Below are 18,840 nucleotides of genomic sequence, written 5' to 3' on the forward strand. Positions count from 1 at the left end.
GTTCTGCTGCTCAGGTCCTGGAGCCTTGTGACATTCCTCACCTATGAGCAGCTGAAATGGGGCCCAATGGCCATGGGCAGGGGGTCCCCTCCTGAGCCCAATGCCTGAGGCCATCGCCACCATCCTGGAGGCACCTCAGGGATCACATCTGCCAGAGCCCAACCGTTGTCATGGCTACAGCGAGGCTTGGAGTAAATCTTTTCCCCTACCTCCCAGTACTCCCCTTGCCATCCCCGCACACCCAAACCCTCCCTGTCCTCATGCATGAGCTGTGCTGGGAGTACTGCAAGCCCCCCTGCTCCCCCCCTCCCCACAAGAATCCTCCATCACCCTCTGGGTTGCTGCAGGCTGGCACCATGTTGGGAAAACAAGGTGGAGCTGAGAGACAGGAGAAACAGCCTCAAGGATCCCAGGGCTGCACCCAGCTCTGGCCTGTGACAGTGCTGGCTCCAGCACTTTATTGGTGAGAGGGGAAGGGGAAGGACATTGTCCCCTAGGAGAGGAGAGCCCTTTGCAAGAGCAGTTTCTGCTCAGCTGTAAGGTTCTTGGGAAAGCAGATGTTGAAGTAGATGAGGAGGTCGCCCTTGCGCCTGGGGTCGTGGAGCAGCGGCATCCCCTCCCCTGGCACCACCTTGCAGTACTTGGGGCTGCAAAGCAAAGGAAGGGGCTGAGGAGCCACAGGACAATCCTGGCCTGGAGCCCACAGCCACGTGTCACGGCACAGAGCCCCATGCACGCTTCTCAGGGGGTTTCTGGAGGTCACTTTGCTCCTCCAGCTTCAACTGACAGCCCGTCCTCCTCCAGCCTCACATCCCCACGTCCCGTGCCCTGTGGGCTCTACCACCCAGCCTTCACCTCACTGCCTTTCCCACCTTTTTCCAGGTCAATCCTGAGGTCATGACACTAAGCTGGGAGGAAGTGTTGATCAGCCTTAGGGTAGGGAGGCTCTTCAGAGGGATCTGAACAGGCTGGAGTGCTGCACATGGGACAGAACAACCCCGAGCAGTGCTACAGGCTGGGGGAGACTGTCTGGAGAGCTGTCAGGCAGAGAAGGACCTGGGGGTGGTGGGTGACTGACCATGAGCCAGCAGTGTGCCCGGGTGGCCAGTCAGAAATAGGCAACCAGGCTGGGGAAGGGGCTGGAGGGCAAATCCTCTGAGGAGCGGCTGAGGGAGCTGGAGAAGAGGAGGCTGAGGCTTAAAGGGCTTTTCCAACCCTGTGACTCTGTGAGTCTGTGATTCTTCCCGAGCGCCTGTTCATCTCCTTGGCCACCGAGCTCTGCAGAAAGGCCCCATCTGGCCACCCAGCCCAGCCATCCATCTGCCCAGCAGCACTTACTCCACAATGTCGTTGATGGGGATGTTGAGCAGCCGCCCGTCCAGCGTTTTCACGTCCACCGTGCAGCCGATGAGGGCCTGCAAGGCACAGGAGTGGGACTCAGAGCTGCACCTGCAGCCCCAGAGGGAAAGCAGAGGTTTGGGCTTGGCCCCGTTGCCTCCCTTGGCTCTTTACCTTTCCCAAGGTGATGGTGCTGACATAGGTGAGGTTGTCGTTGACTCTTTGAAACCTCGGGTGGAGTTTCTCTTGGACAACAAAGGTGATGTCAGATGGGATGATGTTTGGGCCCTAAAATTAAGGGGAGAAAAACCCAAACTGAAAAGACACCTGGGGATGGTTTGCTAGAAACCAAATGGTTTTCTATCAGGACCAGGGAATTGTGCTGGGAGCCATGTGACAAAGTGCCCATGGCCTGGAGAGATGGTTGGTCCTGAGGAAACCCGGCCCAGAACTTCCCACCATGACCATTACCTGGTCTCCTTCCTTCTCAAAGGTGATGCGAGTGCCCCGCTTCCACCCCGGCTGCACCTCGATCGTCAGGATTTTCTCTCTCACGGTGCTTGTCTGACCATCTTCATTCATCACCTGGGGGAGATGAGGGGATCAGAAGAGCTGGCTCAGAGAATCACAGACTGGGTTGGCTTGGAAGGGACCTCCAATTCCCCCCCCAGTGCCTCCCTGCCACGGGCAGGGACACCCCCACCAGCACAGCGTGCCCCAGGCCCCATCCAACCTGGCCTTGAACCCTGAGACGCAGCCAGGGGCAGCCCCAGCTTCTCCAGGCACCCTGTGCCAGGGCCTCCCCCCTCCCTGGGAAGGATTTCTGCCCCCCAGCCCATCTCCAGCTGCCCTCTTGCAGCTCAAGGCCATTTCCCTGGGCCCGGCCCTCCCTGCCCTGGGCACCAGCCCCTCTCCAGCTCTCCTTGAGGGATGGGAAGGGGCTGGGAGCTCTCCCCAGAAGCAGCCTTCTCTCCTCCAGGCTCAGCCAGCCCAGCTCTCCCAGCCTGGCTCCAGAGCAGAGGGGCTCAAGCTCTCCCATCATCTCTGGGGCTCCTGGGGACTGGCTCCCACAGCTCCATGTCCTCCTTGTCCTGGGGACCCCCAAACACAGGGGCAGAATCCCCCTTTCCCAGCCCTGCTGGTCCTGCTGCTGGGGATGCAGCACAGGACAGGGGGGGCTTTCTGGGCTGCCAGCGCACAGTGACAGGTCATGGCCAGTTTCTCACCCACTGGTGCCCCCAAGTCCTGCTCCTCAGGGCTGTGACACCCTGAGGGACAGCACGGAGAGGGGGTCACAGCTGCTCTGCTCATCCAGCTGCATTCAAGCCGGTGCAGAGGAGAGTGAGGGTGGCTCCAACTCCACAGCATGGCAGGGACAAATGGAGTCAGACTGAGCAGGAGACACTCAGGGCTGGAACCAGGAGATGGTGACAGCAGGAAGAGGGATACAGATTGCTGACAGCATGAAGGAGATGCAGCCCCAAGGGAAAATGAGTCTGTGGTTGCCCAGGAAATGCTGTGTCCCCTCTCCAAAATAAGCCCCTTGTTCCCATCAGCTTTTACATCATCCCCTCCTGCTGATTTCCCCATCTCCAGCCAGAGGAGGAGGGTACCAGCTCAGATCCTTCCAGCATCTGTGCTCAGTCTGGTTCAGATTCCTCTCTGTGGCACAGCACAGATGCGGAGTGCCGGGGTCTGCCAAGCCCCCTGAGCAGGACCAGCTCTAAAACCTCAGGTTCTGCCACCAAAACATCCTACAGCCAGAGTCCAGACCCAAATTCCTCCCCCTGCTGAGCTCCCCACCTCCACCCACCCTACGGGAGATCTTAATCTTCTTGGTGCAGCCATGGAAAAGGTCTTCAAGGGAGAGGTAGAGATCCCGCACGATCGGGGGGTCTTGCTTCATCGCTCCTCTTCCTCGCAGCCCTCCGAAGGGCAGGATCAGCTCCGAGCCATCCTTGTCAAAGAACTCTGGGTGAGTGAGCAGAGCAGGGGGTCACCTCACTCTGACCAGAGGTCGGGGAGTCCCCTGGGGTCTCCTTATCACGGAGCACCCCAAGGATGCCAGGCAAACAGGAACCTCTCATCTCCTTCTGCTTGTGACCACATTCCCGCTCCAGCTGAAGTGGTCTTTCCCTAGGAGTGTGTTTATTTTGAATCCCAGGACCTCCTGAGCTGGAAGGGACCCATAAGGCCCATCGAGTCCAACCCCTGGCTCCACACAGGTCAAGTCAGAGCACCCCAGGATGTGGTTGCCCCTCCTGGCTGCTTGCACATGCTGCTGGTTCAAGGGTAACTTGCTATCAACCAAGACTCCCCCAAACCCCTCTCAGCACGACTGGCCTCCAGTGCCTCATCCCCCAGCCCGGGTGTGCAGCCAGAGTCACCCCTTCCCAGGGGCAGAATGCAGCACTTGCCCCTGTTAAACTTCACAGCCACATGCTCATGTGTTAGGAGAGTGTCACCCCCACCTACCTGCAAAGGGGTTGTCTCCACCAAAGAACTCCCTGAAGACTTTGTCAGGGTTGTTGTGAAACACGTAGCCCACGCTCCAGGGGTTCTCGTCCCCAAACTCCAAGGGGATGCCACCTTTGAGACCCTCTTCTCCATACTTGTCGTAGATCCCTTTCTTCATGGCTTAGGGAACAAGGAGCAGTCAGCACCGGCCATGGTCTCCCACAGCAGGGGAAGAGCCTGAGATCCAGGCTGCGATCGGGAAGAGGCTGGAGAAGGGCTTCCATCCCTCTCCAAGTGGGATGGCAGCAGGAAGAGCTGCCAGCTGCTGGGGCTCAAGGGCTGATGCCACCTCCATAGGGTGCTAATGACAGGGGGCTTAGACCTCTGGCCGGAGCAGAGGCGTCTCACTGCCAGGCCCACCCCCCCCCCAGACCCAGGGGCAGGGACTGTCCCCCCACTTACGGTCGCTGAGCACATCATAGGCCTCTGCCAGCTGCCTGAACCTCTCCGGTGCCCAGGGCTCCTTGCATTTGAATGGATGATTCTCTAAGGCCAGTTTCCGATAGCTATGGAGGGGAAAAGAAGGGAAAAGCCAGCCTTGCAGCCAGCCAGCCCTGGGGGGGCGGGGACGCGGGGACAGGACACCCCCAGCCCCGGCTGCTCCCTCCCTCCTTCTCCCAGGATTTGTGGCCCTGCCGCTTCTCCCAGGCCCCTCCCTCCTCCCCACCTCCCACTTCAGGGCCCTGCTGCGGAGACACACGGGGCTTCCCCCATCCCCAACACCCCCGTCCCGCACCCCCCCAGCGCCGGCCGGCCTTGGGGCTCCCCTCTCCGCCAGGCCGCAGCCCCTCACGCCTTCTTGATGTCGGCGTCCGCGGCCCCCCGCTCCAGGCCCAGCACGGCGTAGTAGTTCTGCCCCATGGCGTCCCGTTGCCATGGAGCCCGGCGCTTCCGGGCCGCGCAGGGCAGCACGGCAGGGGCAGTTCTGCCCTCCCGCCCCGGGCCCCGCCTCGCCCGCGGGTTCTTTCTATTTCCTTTTAAAAACACTTTGGCTTTTTAAAATGAGTTTTCCTGGAGCTCCTGGAGAGAGTCCAGAGGAGGGAGGCACACGGAGAGGATGAAAGGCCTGGAGCATCTCCCCTCGAGGAAAGGCTGAGTGAGCTGGGGCTGTTCAGCCTGGAGAGAAGCAGCCTGAGAGGGGATCTGATCAATGGGTATCAATATCTGAAGGGTGGGACACAGGGGGACATGGCCAGCCTCTTCTCATTGTCTGTGGGGACAGGACAAGGGGCGATGGCCTCAAGTTGGAGCACAGGGAGTTCCACACCAATCTGGGGAAGAGCTTCTTCCCAGTGAGGGTGAGGGAGCCCTGGGACAGGCTGCCCAGGGGGGTGTGCAGTCTCCTTCTCTGGAGATATTCCAGCCCCGTCTGGACGCCGACCTGTGCGACCTGTCCTAGGGAGCTGCTTTGGCAGGGGGGTTGGACCCGATGGGCTCTGGAGGTCCCTTCCAACCCCTGCAGTTCTGTGAGTCTGTGAAAATGTATTTCCCACATGGTGTTACTAAAGCAGTTGCTTTATTTCAGGCCATTCTGCCATAAGGTCACCCCCACATCCAATATATTTTATTATTTTACACACACACCCCCCACGCCCCATGCCAGCAGTGAGAAGATGTGTGGCAGCACAAGACCCTCCCTGACACCTCAGAGCCCCTCTCTCCCACTCAATAAAAAAAAAAAAAAAATCCAAAGTTGTCCCACAGTAAGAAACATCCCCAAAAACAGCTGTACAGAGCCCGCTCATCCCAACGGCCTCAGAAGATTCCACAGGCCTCAGAAGCTTCTACACACGCACCTCAAACACACCACCCCAGAAAATAAGCTTGGAAGAGTTACTTTGGTGCAACTCCACACTGATCCAGGCAACTAAAGGTCAGAAAGTTGGTATCTCCTCACTATGCCATCTCTGCAGCACGTGTAAATTTGCTTCTCCCAAGCAGCTACCTGAAAAAGAGGGAGGGGAAAGTGAGTGGGATTTAAGGAGAGTTGCTGCTCAAGTGACAGCTAACAGCCTGTTTCTGGCATTGATTCCAGAGGTTCTTCTGTTAAATGCAAAAAGGGGGTGAGACACCAAGGAGTTGTGTGGGTCAGATCTCAGCCTCCACAGGAGTGGTACTTAGAAGGGGGAAAACTGGCTGGCAGAGCTGGAGTGGGTTGGGGAGACCTTCTCAGCACCTACAGCTACCTGACAGGAGGCTGCAGAGAGGTGGGCAATGGTCTCTTCAGCCAGGGGACAGGAGATGGGACAAGGGGAAATGGGCTCAAGCTGCACCAGGGCAGGGTCAGCTCAGATGGGAGGGAAAAGTTCTTCCCTGGCAGAGTTGTGGGGCTGTGGAACAGGCTGCCCAGGGAAGGGGCTGAGTCCCCATCCCAAGGGGGTGTTTAACAGATGGGGAGATGAGGTACTGAGAGATCTGGGTCAGCACAGGACAGGACTCCCTGAGCTTAAGGGACTTTTCCAACCTGGTGATTCTGTGGGTTAAAACCAAAAGCACATTTCCACTGGCACCACCAAGCTGAGAGCTGAGGGAACCCGTGTCACACTCCCAAGGGCAGCGGGGTGTCCGGAAACACAGGAGCCAGAGGCCTGCTTTTGGGTCCCGAGTCACCAGGGGGCAAGAGAAGAGGCAGCAGTGCCCAGCCAGCTGTTGCTTCTACCCCCAAGGATCCTCCAAGCAATTAATTCACAGCTCAGTTAATTCTGCCAGAGCTGCTCCAACAACCAAGCTACTCTGCTGCTTTGGTATCGCTCCTGCATGATGCAGATAAAAGGCCAGAGGGTTTGTTTATGCCAAATATTTAGATTATTTGGGGGAGGGGGGGAAACCAGCTTAAAAGGCAACTGTGTGAAGGAACCTGAGGTGCAGGCTGCCAAGTCCTGAGATAAGGGCAGCTGCCTGCTACCTGGCATCAAGCTTCCCTACACCCTTTACCTGGGGTGATAAGACAGCATCCCTCACCTTGTACACAGGGTCACAGTCCGCTTCTGTGAGATCCAGGATGTAATCGAGGTCTTGCTGAATGATGAAGCAGGTTCCATCGCCTGGCCAGAGGAAGGAAAACAGGACGATTAGTGAAGTGAGCCACGCTCTTAATTACAGACAGCTCCAGTGGGCCCAGTGAAAAGGCCTGGGCACAGAATCCTGAGGTTGGAAAAGACCTTTAAGCTCATCAAGTCCAACGCAGTCCCCTTCCTGGGCAGCCTGTTCCACAGCCCCACAACTCTGCCAGGGAAGAACTTTTCCCTCCCATCTGAGCTGACCCTGCCCTGGTGCAGCTTGAGCCCATTTCCCCTTGTCCCATCTCCTGTCCCCTGGCTGAAGAGACCATCACCCACCTCTCTGCACCCTCCTGGCAGGTCAGTGGAGGCGCTGAGAAGGTCTCCCCTCAGCCTCCTCTTCTCCAGGCTCAACACCCCCAGCTCCCTCACCCACTCCTCAGAGGATTTGCCCTCCAGCCCCTTCCACAGCCTGGCTGCCCTTCTCTGGACTTGCTCCAGGACCTCCATGTCCTTCTGATGGTGAGGAGCCCAGAACTGGACTCAGCACTGGAGGAGCAGCCTCACCAATGCCCAGTACAGGGTCACTGATCACAGGGTACAGAGGGAAACATGCTGTGAAGATGTCAGAGAGATGAGAAAAGGCTCTAGCAGCCGAGAGGCGCCCTCAGACCCTATTCTGGAGGAACACAGGGAAGGTGAGGAACGGAACTCATGATGCCAACAGCAGCCATGTAACACAGCTACATCCCCTCACTCATTGCCAGGGACACACTGCCCACACAGACTGTGCTTATATGTAAAAGGGTAACGAAGAGCACAAAGCTCCTCAATTTGCTTCTACAATTTCTACTGGAAGAGGGGAACACTTGAGGTACCTTGGCTGGCGATAAATCCGTCTCGGTATGGGAGCAGCGACAGCACTGGTGCTCCTGATCTATGGATCACCTGGATTGGAGCACTAGAAGGAGGAGAAGAAACAAGGAAGGTGGTTACAGGCTGTAGTCAGGAGCCCACCCCAATGCGTGAATACGAGCTCAGGGTTAGAAGATAACAGGAGGAACATCTGCAGGACGTGGGGGTGTGATCAGTGATCACCCAGGAGTGTCTGGGAACTGAGCCCAGGGAACACCACTTGTGACCGGCCACCAACTGGATTTAACTCCATTCACCACAACTCTTTGGGCCCGGGGATCCAGCTCTTTTTCTTACCCAGTGAAGCGTAAGCCCACCCAAGCCCTGAGTAGCCAGGTTCTCCAGGAGAGTGCCCTAACAAACAGCATCAATGGCTTTACTAAGTCCAGGTAGACAACATCCACACCTTGCCCTCTTGAACAGGCTGCCCAGAGAGGTGGTGGGTGGCCCATCCGTGGGTGTGTTCAAGGCCAGGTTGGTCTGGGGCCTTGGGCAACCTTGTGTAGATCCAGGCCTGGAGGTTGTTGGCCCTGCCTGTGGCAGGGGGTGGGAACTCTATGATCTTTGGGGTCCCTTCCAACCCAGACCAGTCTATGATTATATGATCCTTTTACTGAGCAGGTCGCCTTCCAGTAGGAGATCATGTTGGTTGTTCAATAACTCCCAGCTCCTGGCACACACTCACCTAATATTTCTCACATCCAGCTGATAGATGTTCCCATCCTGAGTCCCTGCTAGGATGTAGGTACTAGAGAGGAACGTGCAGCAGTTGAACGCATCGGATCCGATGAAGAGGAACACCTGAGGACACAGAACAAATGCAAGGGTCAGACACTGACAGATGAGGCCACGGGACACCCAGAAGTTCCAGGAGCCACAGCACAAACTGGCAAACCCAGAGCCAGGTTAGTAACCCCTCAGCCCTGCTCCAAGATGGGCAGGAGAACAGGTCTCCAGGATCAGTCTCGCCAAGTCAGCAGACACGGCGCAGTCAGGAAATGCTCCTGGATCCTGGGGTTGGACTCGATGATCCTGTGTCCCTGGACTGGGCACTGGTGAGGCTGCACCTCGACTGTTGGGTCCAGTTCTGGGCTCCTCACCGTAAGAAGGACGCCGAGGTCCTGGAATGTGTCCAGAGAAGGGCAACCAGGCTGGGGAAGGGGCTGGAGGGCAAATCACAGGATCACAGAATGGTCTGGGTTGGAAGGGACCCCAAGTTCCCACCCCCCTGCCACAGGCAAATTCAGGGTTCAACTCCCAAGACGAAAAATTCATTTAATATAAAACCCTCTCATCAAGGACGTATCAGATATTAAACTGATAAGAAGAGACACTACACTCTTAGCCAAAAGGCTGAGATTTGATCCTACGTGGAGTGGCTGAGGGAGCTGTGGGTGTTCAGCCTGGAGGAGGCTGAGGGGAGACCTCCTCACGTCATGATCCGTCGTGTCACCGTGTTGAACTCCATCCCACTGGCCTCTCCCCATCGATCCAAGCTGCCCAGGTCCCTCTGGAGGGCATTCCCACCCTCTGCCAGATCCACACTTCCCCCTAACTTGGTGTCATCTGCAAACTTACTGAAGGAGCACACAATTCCCTCCTCCAAATCATCAATGAAGATATTAAAGAGGGTGGGTTGGAGGACCAACCCCTGAGGAACACCACTTGTGACTCCATTCACCACCATCTTCCCTCTCCAAAAGGAGAGCAATGGACTGCTGACCACCTGAGGTTCCCTTCACACCGTGGTTAAAACACCAGGCAGAACCAAGAGCAGCTTTCCACTCTGGATGCAGGAGGCAGCCTGCGGTTCCTGCACTCACGGTGACATCTACTGGCCAGTGTTTAAAGAGCCTTTCATTTAACCCAGTACCTGGGTTAAATTCCAGAGCCAATTCCTAATCCTTAACCTCCCCCCTCTCAAATAAATCTGGCCAGTGGGAAGCACAGACAGCACCACTTTGTGGTACTGGTGTTTCGTTTAGAGCATATCTGGGGAGCACACAAGCCCAAAGGCAGGTGGATCAGCTCCCCACCACCACCTGGCCTGGCTCTGTCCCGTTGTGTGGCCTGGGGGGGACCTCACCAGGGGAAAGGAACAGGATTAACACTAACCACCTCACTGATCTGGGTTGTTTTGAACCTGGTTTCATTCCTCAGCCCAGTGCTCTGCACAGCCACACAACCCACAGCTTCCAACCCAAGGAAACAGAAGCCAAAGGCCTGATGCCTCTGAGCGGATTTTCTAGCACCTTCCCCAGGGAAACACCTCTGAGAGTCCCCTTACCGGCTGCCTGCTCTGCAGTCCCACTCCTTGAAGCTTCTTATCTTCTCGAGCCAGCAGCAGGACTTTCCCTTCTGTCCCAACCTCACGGTCACCTGACAAAGACATCAGTTCACTCCAGCGGGGGACGGAATGAGCCTTGGTGATACCCAAACCTGACAGCTGAACCCGTAATGGTGTTAACTCTGTACCCTGAGTCTCACAGTTTTGGGTGGCTGGGTTCTCATGGAGAAGGGGGGCTGCCAAAAAGCAGCCAGAAGCTCTCTGCAGGCCCCACAGAGCAAACACCAGATGGCTCAAGGCCGGAGTCGTTGCTGACCAAGGCCGAGCCCATCAGCGATGGTCACAGCATCTCTGGGAACCACAGTGAGGAGAAACAAACCCTCAAGCAGCTGCTTTGTGCCCCCAGAGAAGGGAGTGGAGATGTGAGGAGCTGTGCAGCTACCAAGGGCAGGGAAGGGGGGAGGAGGCACCCCAGGTGCCGGAGAGAAAGATGCCCCTGCAGCCCCTGGAGAAACCCATGGTGGAGTGGGTGTCCCCCCACAGCCCATGGATGATGACAGGGAGCAGAGATCCCATCTACAGCCCATGGACGATCCCGTGCTGGAGCAGGTGGGAACACCTGAAGGGCGCTGTGACCCCGTAGGAATCCCAGGTGTGAGCAAGCTCCTGGCAGTGAAACCTGGAGCCTGTGGACAGACAGACCCACACCGAAGCAGGTCTGCTGGGTGGGAGGGAGGGAAGCTTGTGACCCTGTAGGGGACCAGGCTGGAGCAGTCTGGGTGGGCCTGAAGGTCGGCTCCCCATGGAAGGACCCACGCTGAGGCACTTGGTGAGGAGCTCAAGCCCCACAGGAAAGGATTCATGTCGGGAGAAGTTCCTGGAGGACTGTCTGCTGTGGGTGGGACCCCACAGTGCAGCAGGGAGAGGGGGTGAGGAATGCCCCCATCCCTCCCTCCCCAGCTAAGAAGGAAGGAAAACAGCTCGTGAGAAACTGACCCAAATCCCCATTCCCCCAGTCCCTGACCCTCCCCGTTCCACAATGGGGGGAAGAAGGGAGTGAAATCCTGGCTAAAGCTCAGTCTGCTGACAAGGGAGGGGTGGGGGGAGGTGCTTTAAGATCTGGCCACACTTCTCATCACCCAACTCTGGTGTCACTGGGGGTGCAGGGCAGTGCCATCAATTAGAGTCTCTCTCCTTTATTCCCTGTTGAGTCTGTTCTGCCCCTGACGCTGATTGTGGAATGATCTCTCCCTGCCCTTATCTCCACTCCTGAGCCCCTCAATATCTATTTTCCCCCTGTCCAGCTGAGAAGGGCACTGACAGAGCAGCTTTGGTGGATGTCTGGCCTCCAGCCAGAGCCACACCACCACAAGGAAAGAGCCATGTGTCTCCAGTTCACTCCACATAAAGCTTTTCCTTTATAATACTCAAATTCCCTGGCTGTGTAACAGTAACTGAGACACCCCAGGAGCAATTAGAGAGACTCAGTCGGTCTTAACCTGCTTGATAACGCTCAACTCCTCCACAGGACCAGAGTGCTCTGGTCTGGTCACCCAGGGTCCCTTCCCCAGATAGGAGGGGCACAGAAGCAAGCTCCACACTCAGCATTATTGGTGACAAACCTAAGCAGTTTGGGCTAGGAGAAGAAATATGAATTTTTAAGAGCAAGATCCTTACTAGGAGCTTTTTCAGGCGAGCCCAGGTTGAGGGAGCTGTCAGCAGCACCCACAGCGATGCCGTTGACAGGAGAGCCAGTCAGCGATGACACCTAGGCAGGAGGATTTCCCGCAGTCCCAGAGAAGCACGGTGCCATCCCTAGAGCAGGAGAGGACATTTCTTCCCCGATCCACAATGGCAGTGTCCAAAATACCTGTGTCAAGGCAAAGGCCACAGTCAGACAGACAGCATGGAAGACGGACAGACGCAGCAGCTCATTGCCCAAGGTGAACTGCGCTACAAGCCCCAAAGTGCTGATCCCAGACTGCCACCGGTCACACGCAGCCAAACTGGCTGAGCTGGAACAAGTCTGGAACGAGGTGTACGGGGAAGGCAACAGCCCCCAGCAAAGCAAAGCATATGGAGCAGGAGCCATCACCTGGCACAAAGGCAGATTATCACCAGTATCATGGAAGAACTTTTCATGGTCAGGGTGAGGGAGCCCTGGGACAGGCTGCTCGGGGGGTGTGGAGTCTCCTTCTCTGGAGATATTCCAGCCCCGGCTGGACACCGACCTGTGTGATCTGTCCTAGGGAGCTGCTTTGGCAGGGGGGTTGGACCCAATGGGCTCTGGAGGTGCCTTCCAACCCCTATGCTTCTGTGACTTCATGAATCACCAGTAAAATAATTGGCAACACCTTGCCTCAGACTGAGCTGATATCACAGCTGAGTTTCCAGCTCCAAAATCAGCCTCTAACTTGGACAGAAGTCCAAGCCCAGCCCAACTCTGGATCATGCTAAGGCTTGTGTGGGGCAAGAAGCATCCACATCATCCAGCTACAGCAACATCAGAAGCACAGTTCATTCCAGTTGCTAACATCCCCAAAAGAGTTAACCATGGGGATGTTGAGTCTGGATCTGAAAAATGATGGTTAGAGGATTTAATTGATGCTTTGCAAATCATCTGAGGAGCAGCTGAGGGAGCTGGGGGTGTTGAGCCTGGGGAACAGGAGGCTGAGGGGAGACCTTCTCAGTGTCTCCACTGACCTGCCAGGAGGGTGCAGAGAGGTGGGTGATGGTCTCTTCAGCCAGGGGACAGGAGATGGGACAAAGAGAAATGGGCTCAAGCTGCACCAGGGCAGGGTCAGCTCAGATGGGAGGGAAAAGTTCTTCCCTGGAAGAGTTGTGGGGCTGTGGAACAGGCTGCCCAGGGAGGGGGCTGAGTCTCCACCCCTGGGGGTGTTTTAAAAAAAGGGTAGATGAGGTACTTAGGGTTATGGTTGTGCTTAGGATGGGAATGGTTGGACTTGATGATCTTAAGGTCTTTTCCAGCCTTGTGATTCTATCAAGCTCCCAGAACTCAAATAGAAATATCTGTAGTGACTGCACTAGATGAAACTCTTCCTGTCATCGCCCTGTAGAGAGTGGCCTTCAGCCTCACCCTAGAGCTGTTTATCCCAGAATCTCCTGACTTGGAAGGGACCCATATGGATCACCGAGTCCAACTCCTGGCTCCACACAGGTCCAGCCAGGTTTATCCTCAGAACCGGCACATCTTTTAAACGCATTTCAGATTTCTGAGGGGGCAGAAGCCAAAGCCCACAGCCCTGACCACATGCCACTCAAAATCTACCTCTGGCTGGGCTTCTGTAGCCAAGTCCCAGCTTTTATTGACCCTTGGTTAGCCCTGCAGCCAGGGCATCTTCACATGGTGACATCCTGAGACTTGGAGGAGTCAAAATATTTCCCCAAAACCCAAAGGAGAAAAAGGAAAAAGGGGTTGTCTTGTCTTGCCTTACAAGGGAGGCTTCTCCCCTCCTGGGCAGCCTGTTCCAGTAGGCTGGTGACTGACCGTTACCCCTCAGGCACAAAACAGTTATACACATGGCAGATGAAGCAGTATTTAAAGCCTGAGCACTCTGTACCTCCTTTGTGACCTTTAAATGTTACTACGCAGCTGGCATCTTCTGCTGACCAGATCTTTAGCTGGGCATCCATTCCTCCACTCAGAACCACCAGGCCCGATGGAAAAAACCTGCAACAATTCACATCATACACATGGCCTTCCAACAGTCTCTGGAAAACAAAGAACTACGTGCTAGTTCCATTGTTATCACCCTTACACAGAGCGACTCTTGAGCTGTGACACTGGAGAAGAGGGGATTGTCCCTCTCTGCTCTGCCCTCGGGAGGCCCCAGCTGGAGTCCTGTGTCCAGAGCTGGGGCCCCAACACAAGAAAGATGTGGGACTGTTGGAGAGGGGTCAGAGGAGCCATGGAGATGATCAGAGGGCTGGAGCACCTCCCCTACGGAGAGAGACTTAAGGAGCTGGGGGCACCTCACTGCAGCCTTCCCTTCCCTAAAGGAAGCAGATAAACAGGAGGGGAAATGGCTTATTAAAAGGGTAATTAATGGCAGGACAAGGGGGGTGGATTAAAGCTAACAGAGGGGAGGTTTAAATTAGATATTAGGGGGAAGTTCTTTCCAGAAAGAGTGGTGAGGGGCTGGAACGGGCTGCCCAGAGAGGGGGTGGGTGCCCTGTACCTGGGGGTGTTCAAGGCCAGGTTGGATGGGGCCCTGGGCACCCTTGTGTAGCTCCAGGCCTGGAGGTTGGTGGCCCTGCCTGTGGCAGGGCGGTTGGAACTCTGTGATCCTTGGGGTCCCTTCCAACCCAGATCAGTCTGGGATTCTAAAACTTGGTGTTCACACGTGGGCAGTGGATTAAGCTCAAATCCTCTGGGTCTGGGTTCTTGCAAGGGAACTCATCTCAATTTGAGGCAGGCACAGAGCTGGCAGGTCCACTTTGTGCCTCCCTCCACTGCTGGAGTCGCTAATTACACAGCAAAGGATGCTACATTTGGTTCTAAGAACGGGTGAAATGTCTTTATCCATTGCTAAACAAGCAGCTGACAGGTCAAGCTGCACAAGAACCACAGTAACCGGTGTTTCTAGCCACGACCCAGTTAATTCATCACAGGCAGGAGTCTTTTTCCTCACCTCTTCTCTACTGCAGAAGCCAATTCAGGGCTTGCAGCACACAGGTTAGGAGCTGTCATTCCTAACTACCCTTTCTCGTTTTCAACCTGGGATTTCCCTCTGGATTGCCAGCCATCATTTCCCTTGGGAGCAGTCAGGCTTTCCAAGAGATTGAACTTCAAACCTCCCAGGTGGATAATTTCAATTAGCTCTGCAATCAAAAGTCAGGTTCCCACCTTCCCTAGGCCACAGTGTATGGGTAGCCTGACTGAATTCATGGTCAAAGGACTTTGTTAAGGTCACAGCCAACACACAACATCAAAGCTAGATGCTCTTACTCTTATTTCTCCATTTGCAGCCTGCCAGATTTTCATGGTCCCATCTGTGCTGGTTGACACGCCGAGCCCACCGCCGCTGGAAATGTCGAGACAGGTAACCTGCAGGAGGGTGGAAACACCAAACATTAGCTTTGTGTCACCTCCTACATAGGGTTTTCTGCTCCAGAGCCTAATTCCTTGCTGGGGGAGACCTGCTAAGTACATCCCCGGGTGCTACTGTCACCCCCAGACATACACTGCTGGGGGGATTTAAAGCACCTCGCAGAGTTTCCATCACCACGGCTTCACAGTTCCAGCCTGGTAACGCTCTTCTAACACTTAACACCCTTACACAAGGACAAGAATCATCGAATCACAGACTGGTCTGGGTTGGAAGGGACCCCAAGAAACTTCCAACTTGAAGCCATCGCCCCCTGTCCTGTCCCCACAGACACTGAGAAGAGGCTGGCCATGTCCCCCTGTGTCCCACCCTTCAGATATTGATAACCATTGATCAGATCCCCTCTCAGGCTGCTTCTCTCCAGGCTGAACAGCCCCAGCTCACTCAGCCTTTCCTCACAGGGGAGATGCTCCAGGCCTTTCATCATCTCCGTGTCCCTCCTCTGGACTCTCTCCAGGAGATCCCTGTCCCTTTTATACCAGGGAGCCCAGAACTGAACACAACACTCCAAGTGTGACCTGACCGGGGCAGAGCAGAGGGGGATGATCCCCTCCTTTGACCTGCTGGCCACGCTCCTCTTCATGCACCCCAGGATCCCATTGGCCTCCTTGGGCACACTGCTGGCTCATGGCCACCCTGTCACCCACCAGGACCTCCAAGTCCTTCTCTGAAGAGCTCCTCTCCAGCAGCTCACCCCCAGCCTGTACAATTCTTTCCCAAGTGCAAGACTCTCCACTTGCTTTTATCAAACCTCACCTGGTTTCTCCCTGCCCAGCTCTCCAGCTTTCCCAATCACAAGCAACTTCCCCAAGTTTCTCTGATCCTATAACATTTAATGACCCAGTTCAAATATGAAGTCACACTGCTGGTCAACCCTCAGACCAAGCATGCAACACGCCTGAGACACGCTGCGAAAGCTCGGGGTCAGTCCCATGTGTTTCCCCCCCACCTCATTTCACAAGGTTACTTACACTTTTCTGATGAATCCTGGAAAAAGTTGTGTAAGGAGCCAGAAACTTTGTGGATGCATTTTCATGTGGACAAGAAATGAGAATGCTTTTCTAGAGGAGGGAAGAAAAGGGAAGAAGAAGAGTTAGAAGGGCCGTCAGGCTGTCGAGGTGGAACTGTGGTTTGGACCTGGCTGTGGTCTCTCAAGAGCCTGAGGAGGGATGAAGCAGAGTGTTGGGCTTGCTTCGTTCTACTGCTGCAAGACACAAAGCCTGGGGTGGGAAGTGATGGCCATTATGGCCACAGGAGTTGGCTGGGCCTGTGTAGAGCCAGGAGTTGAACTCTATGATCCATGTGGGTCCCTTCTAAGTCAGGAGATGCTAAGATTATGGGACACACGACCCCAGCATGATCACAAAATCCCAGGGGTTGGAAGGAACCTCAGGAGATCATCAGGTCCAACCCCCTGCCAAAGCAGCTCCCTAGGACAGGGCGCACAGGTCGGCATCCAGACAGGGCTGGAATATCTCCAGAGAAGGAGACTCCACACCCCCCTGGGCAGCCTGTCCCAGGGCTCCCTCACCCTCACCAGGAAAAGTTCTTCCATGAGAAGATACTGGTGATCTCCTGCTCCATATACTTTGTTTTGCTGGGAGCTGTTGCCTTCCCTGTACACCTCGTTCCAGACCTGTTCCACCTCACCAGTTTGGCTGTGTGTGACCAGTGGCAGTCTGGGAACAGCAGCTTGGGGCTTGTAGTTGAGTTCACCTTGGGAACTCAAGATGGGTCTTGAATACCTCCAGAGAGGGAGACTCATGAGCGGATGCTACGGACCAGCTCCAGGACCCAGCACAGGCGAGGTGCCAAGGACAGCTGGATAATCCATGCAGGGAACTGGGAAACAGTTTTAGGCTCTTATTTTGGCTGGTATAACAGTACCACCCCTTCACACACAGAAGGCAGTTACCGATCCCCCAGCCCACCCCAGCACCTCGGTGACTTCCCCAACCACGAAGCCCTCGGAAGCAGCGATGTCAGGGACGCCCTCAGTGCTGAGCCCACGGCGGGTCAAGCTGCCGTACAGGGTGGGCTTCCCTGTGGGGAGAACAGCCATCAGCTCAGCCACCTCTCAACCCCACCCCCTCCCCAGCTTATCTTCCCCTCAGCCCGCCCCAAACCACAGGGCACCCCTCCCAACCACCCTCAGCCCTCCCTGAGACACAGGAAACACTCCCAACCGCCCTCACTCCTTACACAGCCCCCCAACTGCCCTCACCTCTCCTAACCCACAGCACCCCTCCACCCCCTTAAGCCCCAGACTTGAGGTATTTAAAAGGGGTGTAGATGAAGAGCTTAAGGACATGATCTAGAGGTGGACCAGGCCCTGATTGGACTCGGTGAACTCAAGGGTCTCTTCTAACCCAGGGGATTCTAGGATCCTGTAAATGCTATTAGTTTCAACCTCAGGTTTAGCACTGTAAAAGTGAGTAAGATCTTGATTAACCTGACAAACTCAAGGAAAAGTTATGGATTCAGCTGGACCTGAAAGGAATTTTGCTGCAATTCTTTACACCAACCCAGCCTGGCGCATTTTCATATAATTTAGCCCTTAGAGACAGATTTTAGAACAAAACATGAGCACAGAGTTGAAAACTATTCACTTGCCCTGTTTATACTAGATAAAAACCTAATTAATTTCTTGAATACTGCATCCAGCTCTGGAGTCCCCAACGTAAGCAGCACATGGGACTGGTGGAACAAGCCCAGAGGAGGCCACAGAAATGCTCAGAGGGCTGAAGCACCTCTGCTGTGAAGCCAGGCTGGGAGAGGTGGTCTGGGTCAGCCTGGGGAAGAGAAGGCTCTGGGGAGATCTTACAGCACCTTCCAGTCCCTGAAGGGGCTACAGGAAAGCTGGGGAGGGACTTTTCAGAAGGGCAGGGAGACACAGGACGAGGGGGGACGGGTTTAAACTGGAAGGGGGGAAATTTAGATTGGATAATGGGAAGAAATTCTTCCCTCTGAGGGTGGTGAGGCCCTGGCACAGGGTGCCCAGGGAAGTGGTGGCTGCCCCCTCCCTGGAGGTGTCCAAGGCTGGGTTGGATGGGGCCTTGAGCAGCTGGGGCTGGTGAGAGGTGTCCCTGCCCATGGCAGGGGGCGGGACTCAACCATCTCTGCGGTCCCTGACAGCACTGCCCGTGCTGTGTCCCCGTGTGCCTCCTCTCGCCCCAGCCCGCCACCCCCTGAGCCCCCCCACACCGCCTCAGCACTCACCAGGGCTGCGGCAGCTCAGCCAGGCCTCACCCTCGTCCCTCCTGCGGAGAGGAAGAGCGGCTGTGAGCGGAGCCGGAGGAAAGAGAGCAGAGAAGGGAGCGGGGGAAGGGGACGGCGAGGGCCGCGCCCACCTCAGCGCCCGGCTCCAGTCGCTCTGCACCCGCAGCGCCGCCGCCATCCCAGCGCGGCCAACGCCGCCTCTGCCGCCTCCGGCCTGCCCGCCGCCCCCCGCCAAGCGCAAAGGGAAAGACGCCGCCAGTGAGCGGGCGCTTCCACAGCCGCGCCCCGCCCCGTCACCGGGCTTAAAGGGGCCGCGCTGCGCCGCTGGGTAGGCACGGGGAGGGGTATGGGGGGGGCGGGGGCGGGGGCGGGGGCGGGCGCGGGCGCGGGCAAGGCAATGGAGGGGGAGGGGGCAGGCAATGAAAGGGGAAGGGAA

The 18,840-nt window shown here is 56.1% G+C and overlaps 1 protein-coding gene and 1 pseudogene across 2 annotated transcripts; both read right to left on the reverse strand.

Moving 5' to 3' along the window:
* Positions 1–436: 436 nt before the first annotated feature.
* Positions 437–4,716, reverse strand: LOC311192743 (dnaJ homolog subfamily B member 13-like; the record flags this gene model as incomplete). The annotated part of the gene is made up of 8 exons (XM_084265311.1): positions 437–647; positions 1,339–1,415; positions 1,513–1,626; positions 1,810–1,923; positions 3,152–3,309; positions 3,814–3,975; positions 4,258–4,361; positions 4,649–4,716. The coding sequence occupies 8 exons, from the start codon at positions 4,714–4,716 to the stop codon at positions 494–496; spliced, it is 951 nt and encodes a 316-aa protein (XP_084121437.1). The 3' UTR covers positions 437–493.
* Positions 4,717–5,354: 638 nt separating this feature from the next.
* LOC311192171 (proteasomal ATPase-associated factor 1-like) lies at positions 5,355–18,582 on the reverse strand (annotated as a pseudogene). The gene is made up of 12 exons: positions 18,536–18,582; positions 18,405–18,445; positions 17,125–17,228; positions 16,157–16,246; positions 15,026–15,124; positions 13,638–13,788; positions 11,734–11,926; positions 10,057–10,148; positions 8,455–8,570; positions 7,733–7,815; positions 6,817–6,899; positions 5,355–5,800 (listed from the first exon to the last, which is right to left on the reverse strand). The product of its transcript is annotated as a proteasomal ATPase-associated factor 1-like (transcript).
* Between the last annotated feature and the right edge of the window lie 258 nt (positions 18,583–18,840).

Source organism: Gallinula chloropus (assembly GCF_964237585.1).
Source record: "Gallinula chloropus genome assembly, chromosome: 1".
Lineage (NCBI taxonomy): Eukaryota > Metazoa > Chordata > Aves > Gruiformes > Rallidae > Gallinula > Gallinula chloropus.